Source organism: Podarcis muralis, chromosome 6, assembly GCF_964188315.1.
Source record: "Podarcis muralis chromosome 6, rPodMur119.hap1.1, whole genome shotgun sequence".
Lineage (NCBI taxonomy): Eukaryota > Metazoa > Chordata > Lepidosauria > Squamata > Lacertidae > Podarcis > Podarcis muralis.
The window spans coordinates 6,036,974-6,060,260 of NC_135660.1; the positions used below are offsets into that span (position 1 = coordinate 6,036,974).

The 23,287-nt window shown below is 44.9% G+C and overlaps 1 protein-coding gene, 2 non-coding genes and 1 pseudogene across 3 annotated transcripts; 2 read left to right on the forward strand and 2 right to left on the reverse strand.

The window, feature by feature from the left end:
* The first annotated feature begins 1,427 nt into the window (after positions 1–1,427).
* On the forward strand, positions 1,428–1,546 carry LOC114598262 (5S ribosomal RNA). Its single transcript, XR_003707005.2, has one exon. It is a non-coding gene; the product is annotated as a 5S ribosomal RNA (ribosomal RNA).
* Positions 1,547–2,034: 488 nt separating this feature from the next.
* Positions 2,035–2,153, reverse strand: LOC114598243 (5S ribosomal RNA). The gene has a single exon (XR_003706996.2). It is a non-coding gene; the product is annotated as a 5S ribosomal RNA (ribosomal RNA).
* Positions 2,154–2,602: 449 nt separating this feature from the next.
* LOC114598251 (5S ribosomal RNA) lies at positions 2,603–2,721 on the reverse strand (annotated as a pseudogene).
* An 8,243-nt stretch (positions 2,722–10,964) lies between these two features.
* On the forward strand, positions 10,965–22,959 carry LOC114598154 (cytochrome P450 2J2-like). The gene is made up of 9 exons (XM_077929658.1): positions 10,965–11,329; positions 14,036–14,198; positions 15,369–15,518; positions 16,309–16,469; positions 17,242–17,418; positions 19,478–19,619; positions 19,986–20,173; positions 21,470–21,611; positions 22,638–22,959. Exons 1-9 carry the CDS (start codon positions 11,099–11,101, stop codon positions 22,832–22,834), a joined length of 1,551 nt encoding a protein of 516 aa, XP_077785784.1. The 5' UTR covers positions 10,965–11,098; the 3' UTR covers positions 22,835–22,959.
* The last annotated feature ends 328 nt before the right edge of the window (positions 22,960–23,287 follow it).

Below are 23,287 nucleotides of genomic sequence, written 5' to 3' on the forward strand. Positions count from 1 at the left end.
TTCAGATTAGCCTGTTGAGTAGTAAAAGCACTGAGAAAAATGAAATCAATTTGCACCTGAGTGCAGATGGTCGCATTACATTTTATGTACTCTGGTTCATGATAAAAGGTAAAGGGACCCCTGACCATTAGGTCCATCATGTCCGACTCTGGGGTTGCGGTTGGCTGAGGGAGCCGGTGTACAGCTTGTGGGTCATGTGGCCAGCATGACTAAGCCGCTTCTGGCGAACCAGAGAGCACATGGAAACACCGTTTACCTTCCCGCCGGAGTGGTACCTATTTATCTACTTGCACTTTGACATGCTTTCGAACTGCTAGGTTGGCAGGACTGGTTCATGATACCCAGGGACAAAATGCACACGCTTCTCATCAAATGTGAAAAATTGCACACGTGTAAAATTTAGCACGTGGCCTTGTAAAATAAAGTGTATTTTTACAAAAGCATTTTTCAGTCATGACTTCTGAGTATTTTTTTAAAAATATAATTTTTATTATACTTTCACTTTAAACAATAAACAATAATTTCCAATACACACCTACCAATCTCATCCCCTACTGCTCTGCCGAGTTTATGACTTCCCTCCATCCTGCCAACAAGCTTTCCCTTTTCAAATCTATATCTCACAGTTTAATCTTATTTTATAAAGTCCACGTCGTAGGATTTATTTCAGTCCTGCTAGTGTCTTCAAACTTCTACAGTTATTATTTATATACTCAATGAATTTACTCCAGTCTCTTTGGAATTTTAGCTCGTCGTGGTTTCGAACTCTGCAGGTCAGTTTTGCCAGTTCCGCATAGTCCATCATCTTCGTCTGCTACTCCTCCATCGTTGGTAATTCCTGTAACTCCCACTTTTGGGCTAATAAAGTTCTCGCCGCAGTTGTGGCGTACATAAATAGTCTTTGATCTGCCTTTGCTGTTTCCTCTCCCATCAAGCCCAGCAAAAATGCTTCTGGCTTTTGGGAAAGGTATATTTGAGCATCTTTTTCAATGACTTCTGAGTATTTTAAAGGACTGAATAGGAATTCTGTAGCTTCACTGGTACATGCTCCCTGACTTTTCATTCACCCATCCATTCCAATTTGCCCTCAGATTTTTACATCATAAATTAGACCGGGGCTGATGTTGGAGTGGTTGCCATGCACCGCCTTGATAATCTTTGGCGTGGTGGGAGAAGCATGTGAGATAGGTTGAGTGGCGTGGGGTGTGGCCACTGGTGAGCCAGTGAGTCTGGGGCAGGTTGGTTGCATTGGGGAGAATGTCACAAGGGGCAGGCAGGTGCAAGTGTGTGCTTGTGACGAAAGAGAGAGAAGGGCTAACTGCCGTTGAATGCAATGAGTTGTGGCTGTTGCCTGAAGATTTGTTCTGCAGAAGGAGAGACTCTCCCTGCGCTCTTGCTTAAAGGCTGGTTTCGGAGGCTGGTACAGCGTCTACGGCCATACTACCCTGAACACGCCTGATCTCATCTGATCTTGGAAGCTAAGCAGGGTCAGGCCTGGTTAGTACTTGGATGGGAGACCGCCTGGGAATACCGGGTGCTGTAGGCTTTTGCCTCCTTTTGCTGCTTTCAACTCTGCCCCTCCACTTGCCGCCCATTTCATGCCAGGCGCTGCTGCTGCCTGCTCTTTCCATCTTTCTTCTAATTTGCTTTCCTTCTGACCTGCACCTTTCGAACCTGCTTTTCCTTTGCAAGGCCCTGCCCACGCCCCCTGCTCTGCTCAGGGCGGCTTGCAAGCATTTAAAGTCACAGCTCAGCTGAAATCTATCAAGAGGCAGCAACTGCGGGACATGAAGTGCAGCACAGGAGAGCTGCAAGTGGAAAGCGTCCGCAGGCTGTTCAGTTCAATTGTATTCAAAGACAGCCACAAATGGACAGGAACTATACAACGTGAAAAGCTGCATGTGGAATCGTGCCTTTCCTTTCTAACCTTTAAAAAGCAAATTAGAAGAAAGATCGAAAGAGCAGACAGCAACGCCTGGCATGAAATGGGTGGCAAGTGGAGGGGCAGAATTGAAAGCGGCAAAAGGAGGCAAAAGCCTACGGCACCTGGTATTCCCAGGCGGTCTCCCATCCAAGTACTAACCAGGCCTGACCCTGCTTAGCTTCCAAGATCAGACGAGATCGGGCGTGTTCAGGGTAGTATGGCCATAGACGCTGTACCAGCCTCCGAACCCAGCCTTTAAGCAAGAGCGCAGGGAAAGCGCCTCCCCCGAGGCCCTGGATGCTTTCCCCTCGCAGCTTTCCCCTTGCGTAGTTCCTGTCCATTCGTGGCTGTCTTTGAATGCAATTCAACTGAACAGCCTGCAGATGCATTCCACTTGCAGCTCTGCTGTGGAGCACTTGATGTCCAGCAGCTGGCGCTCTCCAGCGGTGAAAGCACATTTGTCGGCGGTCAGCCTTTGGCCTAGCAATTCTCGGCGTAGTAGCTCATTCTGGGCCCTGGATGCTTTCCACGTGCAAGCAGGTTTGAAAGGGGCAGGTCAGAAGGAAAGCAAACGAAAGGAAAGATGGAAAGAGCGGGCAGCAGCGCCTGGCATGAAATGGGCGGCAAGTGGAGGGGCAGAGTTGAAAGCGGGGCCGCTGAGTGGCAAAAGGAGGCAAAAGCCTACAGCACCCAGTATTCCCAGGCGGAATCCCATCCAAGTACTAACCAGGCCTGACCCTGCTTAGCTTCCGAGATCAGACGAGATCGGGCATGTTCAGGATAGCATGGCCATAGACGCTGTACCATTCTCCGAACCCAGCCATTAAGCAAGAGTGCAGGGAAAGTCCCTCCCCCTCCCCCTGCAGAACAAATCTTTAGGCAAAGGCCACAACTCATTGCATTCAATGGCATCACAAGCACCCATTCCCCTGGACCACAAACTCTGAAGAGGCACACCTGTCCCATTGCAACCCAGCCAGATGGGCAGGATAGAAATAATAAAATTATTAATATTATTATTATTCCATCCTACGTGGGGCATCCTTTCTGATTCTTCAGGAGCCGGGGTCTTTGTCTCCCTGACCCTCAGTGCACTCTCAAGAAGACACCCGAGCCTCATTCAGAGGCAGCCGGTGCCCTCAAGCGCCCAAGACACACCTAAAGTGACCCCCCTTCCAGCCCTGAGGGGGGGGAGGGGGTGGCCGCAGTGTTTGGGGGTGGCTTGGAAAGGAAGGCATTGTGAAACAATGTTTGAACCTTCACTAATTGGATTGGGATAACGTGGCCACTTTGTAGTCCTTTTTGTAAACTTGAGACTAGATTACTGCAATGTGCTTTCTGTGGGGCAGCCCTTGGCCTTGGGGCAGAAACTCCAGCTGGTACAGAATGCATCAGCAAGACGTACAGCTCAAATGATTTTCTTACGCAGTCCTTGCGCAATGGGCCTGGAAAAGTAGAGCACCTCCTGCAGAAGATCTTGCACATTGATTACAATGTTTGAAAAGGAAGTATGTCATTCCTATAGGTTATGCCAGTGTCTCTGGATTCAATGCTAATTGTACCTAATTGTTATTCAGCAGAACACCCAAGTTGTTTTATGATGTTAACGATGACTCTAAGAACATGACGTCTTCCAGGAGGAATCTAAAACTGACTCAAGGGGCCTCAGAATCTGCTCCTTCACTACCCAGGGACCTAGTCATATGCTAATTGCTAGCTTCAGAAAGGACTGCTGGCTTAATTTGCAAATGACTAGGCTTGCAACAATTGTTTACAGAGAGTACCTAGATGTAATGGGAACCTATACACTGCCAAGCAATTTATTCTTAAATGGAAAAATGTGGATGTTGCATGACACATCTTCGCATATAGATTTAAAAGTGTATTTTTCTACATATGAGCTTAGCATTTGACCTTGCTTTGTTAGAGAGTGTTGGTGCATTTTGAAATACAACTCCACATAAGCCCACACTTCCATTCAACATTTGAAGCCTCTTAGTAGGCTAAAAAAACCTCTCCAGAAATCTGCTGCAAGTAGGGTTGCCACCTTTGGTCGGGCAAAATATGGGAGAAGTCCAGGGATGGTGGTGAAATGGGGGGGGGGGGGGCTTAAAATCACTTTAACTGGTGCAGAATGAAATGACTTCAAAGCAATTCCAATGCTGGTCATACTGCTAGAGTAGACCCAATGAAATTTATGGAACTAAGCTAGCAATGCACATAATAATAATAATAATAATAATAATAATAATAATAATAATAATAATTTATTATTTGTACCCCGCCCATCTGGCTGGGTTTCCCCAGCCACTCTGGGCGGCTTCCATAGAAACCAAAAATACAGTAAAATATCACAGATTAAAAACTTCCCTGAACAAGGTTGCCTTAAGATGTTTTCTGAATGTCAGGTTTATCGCTTTGACGTCTGATAGGAGGGCGTTCTACAGGGCGGGCGCCACTACCGAGAAGGCCCTCTGCCTGGTTCCCTGTAGCTTTGCTTCTCGCAATGAGGGAACCGCCAGAAGGCCCTCGGCGCTGGATCTCAGCATCCGGGCAGAACGATGGGGGTGGAGACGCTCCTTCAGGTATACTGGGCTGAGGCCGTTTAGGGCTTTAAATGTCAACACCAACACTTTGAATTGTGCTCAGAAACGTACTGGGAGCCAATGTAGGTCTTTCAAGACCGGTGTTATGTGGTCTCGGCGGCCGCCCCCAGTCACCAGTCTAGCTGCCGCATTCTGGATTAGTTGTAGTTTCCGAGTCACCTTCAAAGGTAGCCCCACGTAGAGCGCATTGCAGTAGTCCAAGCGGGAGATAACTAGAGCATGCACCACTCTGGCGAGACAGTCCGCGGGCAGGTAGGGTCTCAGCCTGCGTACCAGATGGAGTTGGTAGTCAGCTGCCCTGGATACAGAATTGACCTGCGCCTCCATGGACAGCTGTGAGTCCAAAATGACTCCCAGGCTGCGCACCTGGTCCTTCAGGGGCACAGTTACCCTATTCAGGACCAGGGAGTCCTCCACACCAGCCCGCCCCTTGTCCCCCAAAACAGTACTTCTGTCTTGTCAGGATTCAACTTCAATCCATTAGCTGCCATCCATCCTCCAACCGCCTCCAGGCACTCACACAGGACCTTCACCATCTTCACTGGTTCTGATTTGAAAGAGAGGTAGAGCTGGGTATCATTTGCATATTTATGGACACCCAGTCCAAACCCCCTGATGATCTCTCCCAGCGGCTTCATATAGATGTTAAAAAGGATGGGGGAGAGGACTGAACCCTGAGGCACCCCACAAGTGAGGGCCCAGGGGTCTGAACACTCATCCCCCACCACCACTTTCTGAACACGGCCCAGGAGGAAGGAGCGAAACCACTGTATAACAGTGCCCCCAGCTCCCAGCCCCTCTAGACGGTCCAGAAGGATGTTATGGTCGATTGTATCAAAGGCCGCTGAGAGATCCAGCAGAACCAGGAAACAACTCTCACCTTTGTCCCTAGCTCGCCGGAGATCATCAACCAGCTCGACCAAGGCAGTTTCAGTCCCATGGTGAGGCCTGAATCCTGATTGGAAGGGGTCCAAATGGTCCGCATCCTCCAGGCGTGCCTGGAGTTGTTCAGCAACCACGCTCAATCACCTTGCCGAAGAATGGAAGATTTGAGACTGGGCGATAATTGGCCATACTGGCCGGGTCTAAAGATGGTTTTTTAAGAAGCGGTTTAATGACCGCCTCTTTCAGCGGATCTGGTAATGTTCCCTCAAAGAGGGAAGCATTCACCACCCTGCAGAGCCCATTGCCCAGCCCTTCCCGGCTTGTTTTATTAGCCAGGATGGGCAAGGATCAAGGAGACAGGTGGTTGGTTTCACGCGTCCAAGCAGCCTGTCCACATCCTCGGGGGTAACAGATTGGAATTGATCCCATACAACTTGACCAGACAGAGCTCTAGCACTCTCCTGCCCCAGCCCTGCTCCCACGGTGGTGTCTAGCTCCTTCCGAATATGAGTGATTTTATCTGCAAAAAACTTTGCAAAATTGTTGCAGGAGATCTTGGTGTCTTTACAAGGCCCCGGTGGTAAAGGTGGTTCTGTTAAATTGCGAACCACCTGAAAGAGTCTCCTGCTACTATTTTCTGCAGATGCAATAGAGGCGGTGAAGAAAGTCTTCTTCGTCATCGCTATCGCCACTTGGTAGGCTTGATGTTGAGCTCTAACCTGTGCCCGGTCAGATTCGGAATGAGTTTTCTGCCACCGACGCTCTAGCCGTCTCAGTGATTGTTTCATCGCCCTCAGCTCCGAAGAAAACCACGGGGCTGTCCGGGCTCCATGCAATCGGAGAGGGCGCTTCGGAGCCAGACAGTCGATAGCCCTGGTTAACTCCGCATTCCAGCGGGTCACCAGGGAACCAGCTGAAAGGCCATCAACATGGGATAAAGCATCCCCTACCACTCTCTGGAAACCATTTGGATCCATTAAGTGGCGGGGGCGGACCATTCAAATTGGTCCCACCTCCCTGCAGAGGGGAAGGGTCGCGGAGAAGTCCAGTTGCACCAGGAAGTGATCTGACCATGGCATTTCTTTTGTTTCACTTTTACTTAGTGTCAGATCACCCACGTCACTAGACGTGAACACCAGGTCTAAGGCATGTCCATGACTATGAGTTGGGCCAAACTTATTCAGGGACAGCCCCATGGAGGCCATGCTTTCCACGAAGTCCCGAGCAGCCCCTTGTAAGGTCGTGTCGGCATGGATGTTAAAATCCCCTAGGACAACCAAACTAGGTGTCTCCAGGAGAAAATCCGCCACGACCTGAAGCAGCTCGGACAGGGAATCCTTGGTGCAGCGGGGAGGTCGAACACCAAAAGGAATCCTGTACTGCCCCTATTGCCCAACTTCCAGAACATGCAATCAGAGAACTGGATCTTCCCAGTAGGACGCCTGGTGCAAGCTAGTGACTTCCTAAAAATCACTGCAACCCCCCCTCCCCGCCCAAATGACCTGGGTTGCTGCGCGTAAGAGAAACCTGGTGGGCAAGCAGCGGCAAGGAGAGGCCCATCTGCTTCCTCCAACCAGGTCTCTGTCACACATGCCAGGTCAAATCCTCCATCCACAATCAGGTCGTGGATGGCAGTGGTTTTATTCATCATTGACCTGGCATTGCACAGCAACACTTTCAGGTCATGTGGGTTTCCCCTGTTGATTCCAGTATCCATCCGGTCAAGGCCAGACCCGGAGGCAGGGATAGTCTTCAAACAACGACTAAACCTGCCTCCTCGGTAATGACATGGTCTGGTCTTAGCGTAACTCCGCCTCCTGCCCATGATCACCGAGATCAGATGTTCCAGTGCTCCCCCCCTGTGGAACTTGTCCCAGCCATCATGTTGGCTGGGGACCCACTCCCAGGCAGCCCTGATCCCGCCCCTTAAAAACAAAACACAAAATATACACAACCAATAAAACAACAACAACAACAAAGGAACAGAACAATTATACTAAAATTAATCCCCAACCAAATATCCATCCCACCCACCCACCACCAACAAAGGAAAAAAGGGAAAAAAGGAATAAAAATTTAAATTGCCACCGACTGCTTGGGGACATTTTAAAGCACATTAACCACCTGGAACAGGGAAGCAATGGCAGAACACTTCCCACACTTCCCCAAAAGTTTGTTCCAAATAAGGGCCTGGGCCAGTTGGAGAAGGCCCTGGAAGGGAGCAGGCCCTGCAGTCCTCACCCAGCCAATGGTCCGAGGCAATGACTCACATCCTCCCCACCTGCTGAATTTCTGCCTATCAGAAGAATGGTAAATGTAGAAACCTGACCAAAGAAAGAAAGAGCTGGAGATAGCAACAAATTAACAGAGCTTTGCCTCCAACATCCCTTTCCATATAGCTGTTAATGAATTTATTCACACACACGCACACACACACACACACACACACACACACACACACAGACATGCATCATAGTCAGACAAGTTCATCCAACAACATCTTTTCCTGTCACAGATTTGAGGCTTTTAAAATCCTATGTCCTTTTAAAATGTGGTTTTATTTTTTGGGGGCAGGGTTATTGGTTTTGTGGTTTTATACTTTGATTTTGTTCTATGAACCGCTCTTAGACCTCCGGGTATAGGGTGGTACAGTGGTACCTCGGGTTAAGTACTTAATTCGTTCTAGAGGTCTGTTCTTAACCTGAAACTGTTCTTAACCTGAAGCACCACTTTAGCTAATGGGGCCTCCTGCTGCCACTGCGCCACCGGAACACAATTTCTGTTCTCATCCTGAAGCAACGTTCTTAACCTGAAGCACTATTTCTGGGTTAGCGGAGTCTGTAACCTGAAGCGTATGTAACCTGAAGCGTATGTAACCCGAGGTACCACTGTATATAACTTAATTAATTAATTAATTAAGTAAAAAAATAGAAGGTAGTGGACCAAAACAAAGAAAGCCCCCTTCTCCAAATGCCTGGCCACGTGTTTCATCTTACAAACGAAACGAAACGAAACGAACAAAACAAAACACACTCATTACTCAAACTCAGTGGTGGGACCCTGCTCTTTCTCTCTCTGCCCTTTGAAAAGGCTGCTGCTCCACTATTGGCTATCCTGGAGCATCAATCAGCCGGCTATGAAGGGGAGGGTGGCCTCAACTTCCTAAGTCCCTACCATGTTTAGTTGTGCATGAGACAAGCAAGTTGGAGTGAGCGCCCAAATGCCCACCTGGCCAACCCCTAGGTGTGGTCCTGCCAGCAGGGCTCTTATGGCGCCATTAAAAAGTTTTGGAAATAGGAAGGTAGCAGGCAAAATGAAATAACACAGCACTTAAAGGATCATGACATGCTGCTGAACCCCTGTTTCGTATTGCTCAACAGTGGATGGAAACAGGTAGGGCAGTTTAGCTATAAAGATAATATCGTTAGTCTGTTACTTGCAGCAAAACTGTAGGTGGCTCAGAGTTGGAAGAAAACTCAGGCAAATACTTGAGTCGTAGCTCAGTGGCTGAGTAAAGTGTTTGGATATATACCAGCAATTCCAAAATTAGCAAATGCTGCATGTGACCCGAGGCACATCCAAAACAGGAAATTCATAGGGCCCCTTTCCTTGGTTAATCAAATGGCAAAACTGGATACATGTTAAACAATATATACGTTGCGATAAGGGATGAGGATGTTTCAGAAAGATGTATATGCTAGGGTGAAGCATGCATATATTAGTCAAAGTAACATACAGTGTGGGCAAAACTGCATGCAAAAAATATGCATATTAGGCAAAAATGACAAAGATGTGGTATATTGGGAGAAGTTTGCAGGAAAGTGCTGGTGAATGGACGGGGTATAAATAATAAATTGTTGTTGTTGTTTAGTCGTTTAGTCGTGTCCGACTCTTCGTGACCCCATGGACCAGAGCACGCCAGGCACTTCTGTCTTCCACTGTCTCGCGCAGTTTGGTCAGACTCATGTTTGTAGCTTCGAGAACACTGTCCAACCATCTCGTCCTCTGTCGTCCCCTTCTCCTTGTGCCCTCAATCTTTCCCAACATCAGGGTCTTTTCCATGGAGTCTTCTCTTCTCATGAGGTGGCCAAAGTATTGGAGCCTCAGCTTCAGGATCTGTCCTTCCAGTGAGCACTCAGGGCTAATTTCCTTAAGAATGGATGCGTTTGATCTTCTTGCAGTCCATGGGACTCTCAAGAGTCTCCTCCAGCACCATGATTCAAAAGCATCAATTCTTCGGCGATCAGCCTTCTTTATGGTCCAGCTCTCACTTCCATACATCACTACTGGGAAAACTATGGCTTTAACGATACGGACCTTTGTTGGCAAGGTGATGTCTCTGCTTTTTAAGATGCTGTCTAGGTTTGCCATCACCTTTCTCCCAAGGAGCAGGCGTCTTTTAATTTCGTGACTGCTGTCACCATCTGCAGTGATCATGGAGCCCAAGAAAGTAAAATCTCTCACTGCCTCCATTTCTTCCCCTTCTATTTGCCAGGAGGTGATGGGCCTAGTGGCCATGATCTTCATTTTTTTGATGTTGAGCTTCAGACCATATTTTGCGCTCTCCTCTTTCACCCTCATTAAAAGGTTCTTTAATTCCTCCTCACTTTCTGCCATCAAGGCTGTGTCATCTGCATATCTGAGGTTGTTGACATTTTTTCCGGCAATCTTAATTCCGGTTTGGGATTCATCCAGCCCAGCCTTTCGCATGATGAATTCTGCATATAAGTTAAATAAGCAGGGAGACAAAATACAGCCTTGTCGTACTCCTTTCCCAATTTTGAACCAATCAGTTGTTCCATATCCAGTTCTAACTGTAGCTTCTTGTCCCACATAGAGATTTCTCAGGAGACAGATGAGGTGATCAGGCACTCCCAGAACTTGCCATTGTTAAATAATAAATTATTATTATGTTGTTGTTGTTGTTGTTGTTGTTGTTGTTGTTGTTGTTGTTGTTGTTGTTGTTGTTATTATTATTATTATTAGGATTTATTTTTTTTCAAGAAAGAACAGAGGCAGAAATTTGGGGGACTGAACTGAAGAATGGGAAAATGAGAAAATGAAATGGATAATTTGCTCATCTTTGTGACAGCATGTTTATGCTGGGATAAACTTGCCTGAGCCATAGAGCTATTGGAAACAGGGAAGTAGACAGGAGAAGCAATAATAATAATTGTCACAGAAAAAATAATAATAATAACAAAAAACGCAAGACCTAGTTTAATATGGGACAAGCAGCTCACCCCATTTAAAAGTTAGTTAAATACAACCCTGATATCTCAGTTTTCTGTTTACAAGAAGAGAAGGAAAAACAAAATTTGTATAAAATGAACAAATACTATAAAAATAACTATTGCCGTAACAGAATCCGTAACAGAACAGTAGAGGAAAGGAGGCTAGCAAGAATTACTGGAAAACAAAACCAAGACCCAAAGGCTGTCACAGGACAGAAATATTTTGATTCACTGCAATGGAAACCCAGACTATAATATAATGGGGATAAAACAATTACCCATCTTGATAACAGATACAGTCATGAAGGTGTGCTATAAATAGATAATTATAATAAATGCTAGTTAGTTAGAGAGTCAGATGAGTCCAGTTTGTCTTTCAAAAGTGGAGTACATAAATAGGTGCCGGCCAGGAAAATGAGAGAGGTGGCGATGTCTCTGATGAACGCAAAATGCCCTCAGAAAAAGGGGATTCCTCTCACTCGGCTCTGCCTGGAATAAAGGAAGACCGGACCATGTTGCGAGCATTGGAATCTCTGATTACTCTGGTTCCGCGTAAGATTCTGCGCTTGATGAAACTGCCCTGGTCCCGCAAGCACTACCCTCCTGGACCCCTTCGACTTCCCATCATCGGAGGCATGTGGCGGTTGGGGGTCATGCTCTCTCTGGATACTTTCATGAAGGTACTTCTTTCAAAATACTTTGTCAGCTGAAAAACAGGAAGAACGAAAAGGCATTGCAAATTATTTCCTTTATTTGAGAACTGTAGATAATGATTCACCTGTGAAATCTAGGGCTTGAGCAGATTTTTCTGCCTGCTGTGGCAATTGCAATGTGCTGTGTTAGGTGCTGCATTGTTTAAATTGTTTAAATTGTTGTTGCTTCTTTTATTTCTTACATATTGAATTTTAATGTATTACAATTTTAATTCCATAAGATTAAAATTGTAATGCAAAAAAATGCACAGTGTAAGAAATAAAAGAAGGAATACAAATACAATAAGAAATCAAAATGAATATTCAAATCCACAGACATGCTGTGGAGCATATTAATGCAGTTTGTGGTGGCCATGTAGCATATCTGGGAGTGCTTGATCTATGGGTCTTTTAAGAATTTATGTGCAGAAGAAATCCTTGAAGCAATATATTTTTGGTATTCTCTCCAACAAAACTACTGATCATATTAAAGGTTAGTGTGTATCCTATCAGAAATTTAGTTACGCAGTTCTCAATCCAATTAGTTTTTCAGGGTTTTTTCCAGTAATTCCAGCCAATTAGTCAAGAATTCTCTTCTGCTTGGTCACATTGCCAACGAAAATTATCTTTCTTTTTTTATAAAAATTAACCGATTGTGAAATAACTGGGTGAATGGCCATATTCATTATCTCATATAAAAGTTTGTGATATTCTACCCATCGATGGATGTGGAAACAAATAAAGAGACCACAGTGGAACAAATAGCAGATCACCAACCTTTTGCCTTTGAGAGAGAGACCTGACTCTTTGGGAGTAGGTGAGATACTTGTGGTTGAAGGGAAGCCTGTCTGAGCACGTACAAAAAAGTTATTTAAGGCCATGTGGTAACTGCATAAATACCTTTTATCATCTTAATTTGATATGTCACCTTCTTAGAAAGCTACTGTCTCAAGGCAGAGATCTATAGTGTTCTGTCCTCAAGGAGTGACAACCACAATGTGCTTTACGTGAGACTGCAGTTAGACTGGTGACTGGCAGTGGCCGCCAACACCATATAACACCAGTCCTGAAAGATCTTCATTGGCTCCCAGTACGGTTCCGAGCACAATTCAAAGTGTTGGTGCTGACCCTTAAAGCCCTAAACAGCCCTGTATTCCTGAAGGAGCGTCTCCACCCCCATCATCCAGCCCAGACATTGAGGTCCAGATCCGAGGGCCTTCTGGTGGTTCCCTCACTGTGAGAAGTGAGGTTACAGGGAACCAAGCAGAGGGCCTTCTCGGTAGTGGCACCCACCCTGTGGAACGCACTCCCAGCAGATGTCAAGGCAATAAACAACTATTTTACTTTTTAAAAGACAACTGAAGGTGGTCCTGTTTAGGGATGTTTTTAATGTCTGATGCTGTATTGTGTTTGATATTCCGTTGGAAGCCGCCCAGAGTGGCTGGGGAAACTCAGCCAGATGGGCGGGGTATAAATAATATATTATTATTATTATTATTATTATTATTATTATTATTATTATTATTATTGCTTCAAAAGCTTCAGCTAACACTGCAACCCCCCCCCCCAAGTATGGCTTCTTATATATCCAAAAATGGCACCACCCATGAAACGGACAGTGGTTCTGCGGCTCAAGAAAATCCTTGGGTTTGCAGAAGTGCACAAAAAACCCTTTAGAAAATGCATTAGGCTGTGTGGAGGACACACCCCAAAATGTCACATTGAGGGCTGAGAAGTTTTTTTGGGACACAGGCTGCTGGTGGGAGGAGGTGGAAAACCAGTTAGGAGGTGGAATGTTATGGCGGAAATGACTGGCAGAATCCGAGACCAGGGAGAAGAGTCGGTGGAAGAAGATTGGAAAATTTTAAAGTATGTTTACAAAAACATTGTAAAATTAATGAATCTTAGAAGGATGCTGGAATGAAGTTATATGGTTTTTAGCAGAAATGTAGTTAAAAATTAAGTAAAAGCTGATTGATAATGGGCCAAAAGAAAAATTTAAGGTTAGATCGTTAAGATAAATTATAGAAAAAAATTGAGAAAGATGGAAAGAATTTGCTGAAACAATTAATTGAACTAGAATACAAAAAAGGGAGGTGTGAGGAGGTTGATGGAACAAGTAAATGAAAGGTAAAAGATATGGAATATTGGATGTGTGTTTTAGTGTTATTGTTTCCTTTTGTTGGATTGTCGTATTGTTTTTCTATGTTTTTCTTTTTATGTATTGTAATGTATGTCTTGTTAATTTTTTTATTGCTTTCTTTTTTTCTTTTTTCTGTAATTTTTAAACTTCTAATAAATATCAAAAAAAAAAAAAAAAAGGAATGTTATGAAGCACCCTGATAGTGGTCCTGGTTGACTGGCTAGAGCCCTGAATTGTGAGTGACACTTGCCCAGCCCAGACGGCTTACACTGCAAAACTGAAACCACAAAAGATTCATAAGAAACACAACCTGCAGCCGGAATAGTAGATCATGTTCTGTCCATTCCTGGTAACATCCAGCTGGGTGGCCTTACATTATAAGTTCTAAGACTTCCCTGGGCTGCAGCATTCATCTCTCTCACACACCTTACGGCTCCAACATTTCCTGAGGGATGATTCAAATCAAAATGCCCTTACGAGGCAGTACTTGAAGCTTCCAAAATAACCTGAATATAACTAATCTCTTCTCTCCTTTTTTATCTGAATGGCAGTTGGCAAAGCAATATGGGAACATTTGCACTATATGGATTGGGCCTTTACCTGCAGTCATACTGTCCGGTTACAAAGCCGTCAAGGAAGGCCTAATCAACCATTCGGATGATTTTGCTGACCGCCCAGAAACTCCGTTCGTGAAAAGTGCAGCGAAAAATAGGGGTAAGTTCTTGGTTTGAGTAGGAGGTTTCACTAGCCTTTTCTCCAGTGAAGGAAACAAAGGACCCTTCCATATGGGACTTACCGTACCTTTTCCCCATGGGCGTCTTCTGCAACATGTCAATGATGCAAGAGTAGTGGTGGATTTATACTGGACAATCCACACCGCTTTATTAGTTGTTCTGCTTTCCCAGTGTTACTGCATTATCCAACGAAAGCTGGACAACCCTCCACACGGAACATTTGCGGAATGGAAATTACAGGATTTCAGCAGGAAGTAACAGGACATGCACTGATGGGAAAGGGAGCAGCTTGGGCCTGTGCATTCATGATTGTTTGCGCTGGTGTAGCGGTTAAGAGTGGTAGATTCGTAATCTGGTGAACCGGGTTCGCTTCCCCGCTCCTCCACCTGCAGCTGCTGGGTGACCTTGGGCTAGACACATTCCTTTGAAGTCTCTCAGCCCCGCTCACCTCACAGAGTGTTTGTTGTGGGGGAGAAGGGAAAGGAGAATGTTAGCCGCACTGAGACTCCCTGGGGTAGTGATAAAGCAGGATACCAAATCCAAACTCTTCTTCTTCTCTTCTTTCAATGTTGTTTGTACCTGCAAAGTGTTCGGGCAGTGACTCACTCCCAGTCTGTGCATATTGATTAAAGAGCCGCAGTTCCATAATGGAGCTGGTACTGCAGTGTAAAAAATGAAGAAGCTAGAAGTACTAAGCAGTAAAACTAATGTAAAGAATTCTTTTAACAGTAGTTTTCGCATGCGCTAATTTTCTCTGACTCTTGAAGGTCCCAGGTATTCTGCCAAGCTTAGGACCCCACTGGGCATGCTGATACCTCCCTGCTGTTGGCCTCATTTTGGCTCCAATCCTGTTGGCACTCAGCGCTTGAGTTTGGTAATAGAGGGAGTGATGATGAAGGTCTTGTTTCTCATATGCATTTTCTGAAACATTCACTGGTGTCCCACATCAGAGATATAACACTCCACAATGAAAAAATTGATTCTGCACCAGTCTTCCTGTTCTCAGGTTCTTTAATGCCTAGGCATGGACTGCACTGGTGTTTTCTAAGCTGCTGATGAATAGCTTTTATATGAATTTTTATATGAAAAATAATAGCTTTTATATGAATTTTGTAAGCAATAATTTCTCACTGGTCTGTGATGGTTTTAGGTATTGTACTTTCAAATGGTCACACCTGGAAGCAGCAGAGACGGTTCAGTGTGGTTACTATGCGGAAGCTGGGGCTGGGGAAGAAAGGCATGGAGCACCAAATAGAAGAGGCAGCCATTGAGCTTGTGGAGATCTTTGCACGTGCAAAGGGTATGTGATAGAAGAAAATGAGGCTAACTCAGGCTGGTTTGTTATCCCCCTCTGCCTGAGACAATCTGCGGGTTGGGGCAACTTCCTGGGACTCACAGCAGAAGAGTGGTTCAGTTTTGGAAGCTGAGAGAGAAGAGCCCACTGGAATCCTGTAAACTGGGTAGGGATTGCTTGGGAATACAAATATTTAGCAGTCGCAGTGCAAAGAGTCAGTGCCTAGTTTGCATCCTGCTGGTGTAATAAATAAATAAATAATAATTGATGGAAAATGATGGATTGCAGAGGTGACAGGACTTGCTGTTGTTTGAGACCATTACATTGTCTGTGAATTGTGCAATTGTCTCACCCTGATTTTATTAAGTAGGCAAAGTGTGTTAAACTGTTTTTTTAACTAAGGAACTTTCTTAATGGTTTCTTTCTTCTTTGGCGATCACTCATCGCTGAGTATGATTGTCTTCCATAAACACGGTTTTAACAATGAGTCCGTAAGTGACAGTGGAGGCCAATTCTGGATCCACATGTTCTTCCACAGTGGGGACATTGGTTTCCGGGCAGGAGCTGATCATGGTGTGGATTTGCCACAAGAAAGGAGCAAAAAAGACTGATTTTGAAAAGCTGTTAACTAATCACTATTTTTCCTTTTGCATAGCAAAAGCATAATAAGTGTGTTTGTGTATGTGTGTATGTATGTGTGTGTGTGTGTGTGTGTGTGTGTGTATATATATATATATATATATATATATATATATATATATATGAGTATTGGATCTCATTAGGATTTCATCTGCAGGGCAGCCATTTGACCCATCCTTACACATCATCAATTCAGTCTGCAACGTGATATGCGCCATGTCCTTTGGATACCGATTTTCTGTTGAAGATAAAGAATTCCTGAGGCTGATAGAAGCCATTCGGATTAGCTTACAGTTTGGAGGCAGCTTCTTTCATGGCGTGAGTAGGTTGAAGCTTAGGCTTGGTGGTGGGCGGGTGGAGGAGAGCATGAGATGGGAGGCCCGTGAACTGTGGTTGCCTACAGTAGACATCAGTTCAAACTGGGATAGCCAGCAATGTCAACTCCAGATGCTGTGGACTACCACTCCCATCGGCCCCAGGCAGCATGGCCAATGATCAGGAATGATGGGAGCTGTAGTCCAAATCATCTGTGGCAACACCACATGGGTTACCCCTGTAACCTTATAAATGTGAACAATACTGAATTTCTCCTCCATCTCACCTTTCAGACACTCAGGGTGAAATTTCTAGTCCTCAAGAACAAGCCAAAGCATAATAATAATAATAATAATAATAATAATAATAATAATAATAATTTATTATTTATACCCCGCCCATCTGGCTGGGTTTCCCCAGCCACTCTGGGCAGCTTCCCAAAAATATTAAAATACTGTAGTACATCAAACATTAAAAGCTTCCCTAAACAGGGCTGCCTTCAGATGTCTTCTAAAAGTCTGGTAGTTGTTGTTCTCTTTGACATCTGGTGGGAGGGCGTTCCACAGGGAAGGCACCACTACCGAGAAGGCCCTCTGCCTGGATCCCTGTAACTTGGCTTCTCGCAGTGAGGGAACCGCCAGAAGGCCCTCGGTGCTGGACTTCAGTGTCTGGGTAGAACGATGGGGGTGGAGACGCTCCTTCAGATATAAGCATGAGGTTGGAGTTGACTTGTGGGTTGTGTTGCTGATAGGATTTGCCTTTTCTTTCCTTGTAGCTCTACGAAATTCTCCCGTCTGTCATGAAATTTCTCCCGGGGCCTCACAAAACCGCATTGTCCTCCATTGAGATGGTCGTTTCATTTGCGAAGAATGAGATAGCAAAGCACAAGGAAGACCAGACCGTGCATGAACCAATAGACTTCATTGATTTCTATCTATCTCATATGGAGAGGGTAAGGAACTGCTTTGTGGGCGAATGCTTCTTCTTCAAGGAATCGTTGCATTCTCTGTTACGATCGAACAGTAACATCTGCGGGACCGCTGGGAATCCCCCCCTGCCCTTATTAGTTATTTTATGTAAACTGTGTTACTTTTACTGTTGTTAGCCGCTCTGAGCCCAGCTTCGGCTGGGGAGGGCAGTATATAAATAATTTATTATTATTATTATTTTATTATCATGGGAGTTGCAGGCCCAAAACATCTGGAGGGCCGAGGTTGAGGAAGCCTGGTATAGGAACATAATAAGAGCTGCTGTATCAGGCCAATGGCCCGTCTAGTCCAACATCCTGCTTTCACAGTGGCCAACAGGATGCCTGTGGAAACTAGCAAGCAGGATTCAAGCACAAGAGAAACTCTCCCCTCTTGCGGTTTCCAGCAACTGTGATTCAGAAGCATTGCTGCCTCCGACCATGGAGGAACAGCATAGACATCCTGGCTAGTAGCTGTTCATAGCGCTCTTTAAAAGCCATCTAGGTTTGTTGTTTTTTTTTTTTTTATTCATTTTTCTTTTTTATTCATTACATACACCTCAAATTCTTAACATTTACAATATATTCCTCCCTCCCTCCCTCCCCTCCAAGGCTTCCCCCAACTTCCGCTTCTGGTTTGTTTCTATTTTCACCCATTTTGATATCTCTTAACAGAAAAAGTTATTAATAACATAACTTCAAGCCTAAAGACATAAAAATAACAGTAAATACACCATCATCTTTCACTATTTTTCAATGCTAATAATGTGAATGTTTATTTAAATCCTGCCATCAAGTCTATTGACCTTCTTTGTTTCCGCAAATATAATATGAGTGGTTCCCAATCTTTTTCAAAGTCTTTTTCTCTTAGTCTATCTGTCATTTTTGCCAGTTCTGCATAGTTCATCAACTTCTCTTGCCATTGTTCTTTAGTTGGTATTTTTCCAGTCTTCCAATTTTGTGCAGTCAACATTCTTGCTGCTGTAGTGGCACACATAAATAAAGTCCTCATTTTCTTTGGTATGTCTTGACCTAAAATACCTAACAAAAAGGCTTCTGGTTTTTTTGTTTTTTAAAAAAAGTTATTTTCAACATTTTCTTCAATTCATTATATATCATTTCCCAGTAGGATTGCAAAAAGGTAAAACACTACTAAAGCCATCTAGGTTGATGGCAATTGCTCTCTCCCATGAGAGGGAATTCCATAGTTTACCTATGTGCAGAGGCTGGAAGGCCACCTGCCATGCATGATCTCGTTGAGATTCCTGCATTGTGGGGGTTGGACTAGATTCTCACAATAAGAATGGGGTTTTCCTTCCAGACTGTCATTGTTGTTTTTTTGGATGGGATTCAATTGCATACAAGCAAATTTAGGGTGCACGATTATAGAGGATGGTTGGAGGTTTTGAACAATGATCTACTTTCCCCCCCAAGATACAGAAAGTGACAGGGAATTACACTTGGAAGTGCGGGGTAACAATTGCTTCGATGCAACAGCATCTAACCTCCTCACAAACAAATCAGGATGAATGCTCAAGGAGCAGGTCACCTGGAAACACCCTCACATTAAGGTCTAGTATCAAGAAGAGAAATAGCATGGTGTTCCGATAGTGGCAGGAATCAGATTACTCTACGCATCCTTGGTCTTCCTTGTGGCAGTCACTGTTTGACCTCTGCTCACTAGACAGCTGGAACTTCCTCAGTTCCTGATGGAGGTAAGTCTTAGTTGATTAACTGTATGCACTTATGTTGATTAATCAATAAAATTTACGTACATAAATGTAAAAAACAATAGTTTTGAAGCAAAAAGTATACTTTTCTGATTTAGCACATCTGTGTCGCAGCAGGTATAATCTCAGGAAAGGCACCCCCTCATTTAAAGAGGCACTTCGCTGCCTGCAATTTTTATTAATACTTGTATACTATATGGAATGCCCATTTTCCAGGGCTTATACTGGTGTAAGATCCACTGGTCTTAGTTTAGCCGACTGGGGCCTGTGAGTCACTGTGAACTGAATCTAACCTCCGCTATTGCTTACAACAGAACAAGGATGACCCCTACTCTACCTACAATGAGGACAACCTGGCTCAGTGTATTTTTGACCTCTTTATTGCTGGAACAGAGACAACTGCTACCACTCTGCAATGGGCACTGCTCCTCATGGTGACACATCCGGATATTCAAGGTGAGAGGGAACTGTGCAATGACCTCTTGATCTTGGACCTGAATTTCTCTCAGGTTGGCCCCCATCCAGCCCATCACTACTTCCCGGCAAACACCCTCAAAGCCTCTCTTGATTCAGATGGAATGGAGATACAGAGCTGTGTGTCACCAGCATACTGACAGCACCATGCTCCAGATCTGTGGAAGATCCCGGTAGATCTTGCTGCAAGAGGCTACCCTTCTGAAAATCATTATTTAGGTTTTCCACCCCAGCAGGTCTAGGTGGAATACTTTCCTGTGGAACAAATACCCCTTAATGATTGCTCAACTTGTTTATTTTGAGATGCTTCATCCGAAACAAAACTTAATTCTCCACCATTTTCCTCAGAGAAAGTCTACCAGGAGATGGAAGATGTTTTTGGTTCATCTCACTCAATCCGCTATCAAGATCGGAAGAAGCTGCCCTACACCAATGCTGTGATTCACGAGATCCAGCGTTCAAGATATATCTTTTTAATTGGGCTTCCAAGGCAAAGCGTGAAGGACGTGAACTTGCACGGTTTTCACATTCCAAAGGTACAGACGATTGTAACACTTGCATTTCTATAGCCCAGGGGGAAGGGAGATTCCCTTGCAGTGCAAATTCTGTAGAAAGTAACTATAGCTCCTTCCATTTCCAAAAAAGAGAGGGGAGTTCATGCAGGGACATCTTGTGCTGTGTCCTCCAGATGTGGTGGACCACAACTCACATTATCCGTGACCCCCATCATTGATCTATGTTGGCAGGGGCTGTTGGGAGTTGTAATCCGCAGCAGGAGCGGTTGGTGAGGAGAGGTGCAGCTGCACACCTTGCCTCCCAGCAGCAGAGTTGCTCCTTCTTCCTGGGAGGAAGAGGGATGAGATGACAGGGGAGATAGCATCTGTGCAGGCACATTGGAGGGAGTGCCCCAGAAATGCACAGGATCGCTTCTGCGGAGCTTCTTCACAATTTGCATCCTTCCATCAGCACTCAAGACTTTTAAATTCATGAAATGCAAATCTGAAAATTCATCATTTACAGTGGTGCCTCGCAAGACGAAAAGAATCCGTTCCGCGATTCTTTTCTTCTAGCGTTTTTTTCGTCTTGCGAAGCAACCCCATTGGCGGCTAAGCGGATTAGCGCTATTAGCGATTTAGCGCTATTAACAGCTTAGCCGCTTTGAAAAAAAGGGGGGGGGGAAGCGAAAAGAAATGGCGAGACTCGCAAGACGTTTTCGTCTTGCAAAGCAAGCCCATAGGGAACTTCGTCTTGCGAAGCGCCTCCACGACGGAAAACCCTTTCGTCTAGCGGGTTTTCCATCTTGCGAGGCATTCGTCTTGCGGGGCACGACTGTATTAAAGAAAGAAAATGCAATTCTTCAGTTCCAGGAGAATGAAGCTTGTATGTAAAGATTAGTGGAAATAATAATAATAATAATAATAATAATAATAATAATAATAATAATAATGATGATGATGATGATGTTTATACCTCACCCATCTAGATGGGTTTCCCCAGCCACTCTGGGTGGCTCCCAACAGATTAAAACAGAATAAAACATCTAACATTAAAAACTTCCCTAAACAGGGTTGCCTTCAGATGTCTTCTAAAAGTCAGATAGTTGTTTATTTGCTTGACATATGATGGGAGGGTGTTCCACAGGACAGGTGCCACCACCAAGAATGCCCTCTGCCTGGTTCCCTGTAACCTCACTTCTTGCAGTGAGGGAACTGCTAGAAGGCCCTCGGAGGTGGACCTCACTGAGCGATGCGGGTGGAGAATGGGGGAACGGAAGGGCAAAAGTGCAATGTTCTGTTTAGATGCATCCTGAGACAAGTCTTCTTTCCCTGCAGGGGGCTGTGATTGCTGCAGATCTCCGCTCTGTTCTTCTTGATCCTAAGGAATGGGCAACACCTAAAAAATTCAACCCAAACCATTTTTTGGACGAGGACGGGCAGTTTGTGGACAGAGAAGCATTTCTGCCATTTGGTGCAGGTATGTGCAAGCAGCCCCAGCTGTCGCATTCAGCCAACACTTTATTCCATTTTCTTGATGTTTTCTTACCAGATGATTTTCACATTCTGTGTGATCTTCCACACAACATAAATGCCACTTCTGGAGATGTAGTGGAATCTAGTGGAAGTTTAGCGCTCGTTTCAATTTGTTTCCAGAAAGCAACCTGTTCTCAGCTTTGTTAGCATGGAAAATAGAGCCACAAAATTATGCTAGTCCAACATACAGTTCTCTCCCACCATTTTCACTGGTGCATCATGGCAGAACAGAAGCGCACATGCGCCCTAAGGACTAGCATTGGATACAACCCAATAAAAATAGTTATAATAAGTATTATTATTAGTAATAACTAGTATCATTCATAAAAACAATGGTAAGTATTAAATACTACTATTAGCACTACTAGCTAATGATAGAGATTTTAGCATACAGTTTTAACATGTAATTTTAGTATGTATAATTCTTTTTAAATTACTGGTTTGATTCTTTATATTGCCTTCATTATGAACCTTGTTTTCCGTGTTTGCTTTTACTGGTATTTTTAATGAACACTTTAGATTGTCTTTTGTAAGCCGCTTAGAGGTATTTCGTTTGAGGAAGCAACTAAAGCAACTTTTACTAGACTCAGGAATTTGGGGAGATCTGGCCTCCCGCAAACCCATAACAATACTTGAAAGGGAGATTTAAATAAACACATTACTGAAATAAAATAAGTAACCAGTCCTGATCTCATGCTGAACCAGGTCTTGGCAGCCCCTGGAATAAAGCCCACTTTCTCAGTGACATCCCCACACCCCAAAGTAGAAAGGGAGGCATGGGGGACTCGGGAATCGTAGAAAGAGGAGTTGCTGCAGGATGCTTTCATAGACTGAATGAGGCCTTGGCCCAGACACCCAGATTCTTTTCTCAGAATCAAAGCAAATTGGTGCCCTGGGTAAATACTCTGGGGTATAGGTGGAATAGCAGATAATTCAGTTCCTGCTTTCCTCTTTTTTCATTTTCCTGCAGGTGCTCGGGTGTGTCCAGGGGAGCAAATGGCAAAGATTGAGCTCTTCATCTTTTTCACCAGCCTGCTGAGAGCATTCAGGTTCCAGCTGCCAAAAGGAGTGAGAGAAGTCAATAACAAGCCTATAATAGGGCTGACGGTCCGTCCTCGCCCCTACAAACTCTGCGCTGTTCCCCGCTGCAGCCACATAAACAATTAGGGGGGCTGACCAACTACTGCAATCTCCTCCTTTAATCACTTCCCGCCATCCTCACATTCTTTCTTGGCTTCCTCAATTGAGATTCTCCAATCTGTGATGCCACTGTGATGCTGCTGCTGCTCTAGTGAGTGCTGGGTGGGCTGCTCCCTCTCCTGCCAACTCCGTCTGGCCTAGGGGGCGGAGCCTGCACTCACCGCCATAGCTTAAGAGGCCTGAGGGAGGCTTCTGGGACACTGCTGCTGCTCTAGTGAGTGCTGCGTGGGCCGCTCCCTTTCCTGCCAACTCCGTCTGGCCTAGGGGGCGGAGCCTGCACTCACCGCCATAGCTTAAGAGGCCTGAGGGAGGCTTCTGGGACACTGCTGCTGCTCTAGTGAGTGCTGGGTGGGCCGCTCCCTTTCCTGCCAACTCCGTCTGGCCTAGGGGGCGGAGCCTGCACTCACCGCCACAGCTTAA